Here is a 2036-nt window from a genome sequence, read left to right on the forward strand (position 1 = left end):
TCCTTAACTTCTAATTATCACGTTTGCTTGACTTCTGACTATATATATATATATATATAGTTCGGATATGTTCTACACTGCGCTTGTAGGCGATTGAGTTAGATTCCGGATACACGAATAACTTCCCGACTCCCGAGTATTCAAAATTAACTCAGGGCATTTGAAAATGATCCGGACATCTGAAATCCTACTCAGTTGTGCAGTGACACGCACAGTTGGAGTGTCCCGTGTTTTTTTTTCCTTCTGAAAAGTACTATCTTCAGTCACGCACCACATTGCAATAAAGTGATCGATCAGTTGGTGGCAACGAGACAAATGCTTGGATTACAAGCTCACCTACTCAGACGATCATGAGATCCCCATGAACATGTGATGGTCGACCAATCTCCAATAATTTATCAGACACCAGCAGACAAACATTGAATGATGAGCACCAACTCCAGTACTGATTAAAGAACACCACCAATTATGAACAAATAGCTAGTTCATTATTCAGTGGGAAAATTTGGCAAACTAATGCTGAATCTATCTCTCTCTACAGTACATCTTCACTGATAATAACAATATATTACTTAACGAGTTATTGGTGGTATCCTCCTCATCGAAATCTATCTTTCATGTACGTGGAGACGCCATAACATGATCTTGGAGCAATCTGCAGGGATGCCCTTCATCTTGGTCTCGTCTTCCAACATCACTTCTTTCACAAATCTGATAGAATCCTGCATGCAGCAAAATTAAACTTTGAGTAAAAGTGGAGCAATGTGAATTAAAGTTGTCGACTTTGGAAGACGACAGACTACCTGGGATGTGTCTGGGACTGAAATGGAACGACCCCATCTCTCTGGATCCCACAAAATGGAGCTATTGAATGCGAAGCCTGAGATGTTGATCTTTGGAGGTTTCGCTTTGATCGTTTCTGCAGTACTCTTCATGATCAGATCATTGCTGAGACTAAACTTCGCATTGGACAAGTCCTCTGATATCCACCCAAGAATAACATTGGACGAGTTACAGATTGGTCCGTCCACCACCACTCTCTTTCTGTTCGCCGACACCATGGCCATTGGCCAAGCCCCAAAAACCCTGCACAAATTATATGAGGGAATATTGAAATTAAGATGAAAAATGAAGAGAAGGAAATAGTTCTTATACTCGATGTTTCTTAATTCTTGGAAGAATTGGAGATCGTAGACATTGGAGAGTTCGGCAAAGTGCACGATTCCGGCGAGCCGGTGGCGCTCGATGTGGCTCAGGGCCACGTTCCGCTGGTGGTCGTCCTCCTCTGCCGCTGCGTTAGTGAGGTTCTCCTTGAATACCAAGTGCCGGTACATGATGCCGGTATTCCTCAACACCTCGGCAGTGGCCTCCGTGTCTGCATCGGAGGAGGCTTGAACGACGACCCAGAGCACTGGCTGCGGCACCAGCCTCAATGTCTCGGCCATCCTCCTCAGCAGCGCATCCTGCCACCGGTCGCCAGAGCGGGTTGTGGTCACGACGATCAACTGCCGGAGGTTGTGATTGGAGGAAGACCCGACGAGGGGTTGGAGTTCAGCCATGAGGCTCCTGTTAGTGACGGCCACGGCGTCAGTGAACTTAGTTCGAAGAGCTTCAGCGTTGCGGCTGGTGAAAAGGGAGACAGAGCTCGTCGGAGCGAAGCCCGTGAAGAAGCCCATGATGAAGCAGAGAGCGAAGTGGACCAAGGCCTTCTTCCATAGCTGGATTCGCTTCTTCAACCGGTCGCCGGAGCCCATCTCAGCTTTCCCTGAAGAGAGAAAGAAGAGGAATTAAGGTTTGGTTTTATTTATTCCGGCAAAAAGGTGGTTGGAATAGGAAAATATTTTTTTTAAAAAAAGGCGGGAGCGGCTAACGGTTGAATTAGCTCTCATTTGTTAGGCATTTAAAAGTAGGTGTTGGTAATGATGCTACCTTTTTGTTCCATGTGAGTTGCCCTTTGAATTTAACATCATGTCACCTTCCATTTAATTGAGTAATAGACCAATTTGTACTGTGCAAAATCTTTAAAAAAAGGACGG

At 45.3% G+C, this 2036-nt stretch overlaps 1 protein-coding gene across 1 annotated transcript; it reads right to left on the bottom strand.

Annotated features, from left to right (window-relative positions):
- Nucleotides 1–449: 449 nt before the first annotated feature.
- Nucleotides 450–1797, bottom strand: LOC122053723 (beta-1,4-xylosyltransferase IRX9-like). The gene is made up of 3 exons (XM_042615706.1): nucleotides 1156–1797; nucleotides 804–1086; nucleotides 450–722 (listed from the first exon to the last, which is right to left on the bottom strand). The coding sequence occupies exons 1-3, from the start codon at nucleotides 1752–1754 to the stop codon at nucleotides 609–611; spliced, it is 996 nt and encodes a 331-aa protein (XP_042471640.1). The 5' UTR covers nucleotides 1755–1797; the 3' UTR covers nucleotides 450–608.
- Between the last annotated feature and the right edge of the window lie 239 nt (nucleotides 1798–2036).

Source organism: Zingiber officinale, chromosome 3A (genome assembly GCF_018446385.1).
Source record: "Zingiber officinale cultivar Zhangliang chromosome 3A, Zo_v1.1, whole genome shotgun sequence".
NCBI classification, from domain to species: domain Eukaryota; kingdom Viridiplantae; phylum Streptophyta; class Magnoliopsida; order Zingiberales; family Zingiberaceae; genus Zingiber; species Zingiber officinale.

Coding starts and splice junctions, on each gene's coding strand:
- LOC122053723 (XM_042615706.1), bottom strand. CDS start 1,754: ATGGGCTCCGGCGACCGGTTGAAGAAGCGAATCCAGCTATGGAAGAAG. Junction 1,087..1,155: donor CAAGAATTAAGAAACATCGA/GTATAAGAACTA, acceptor TAATTTGTGCAG/GGTTTTTGGGGCTTGGCCAA. Junction 723..803: donor CAGTCCCAGACACATCCCAG/GTAGTCTGTCGT, acceptor TGCTGCATGCAG/GATTCTATCAGATTTGTGAA.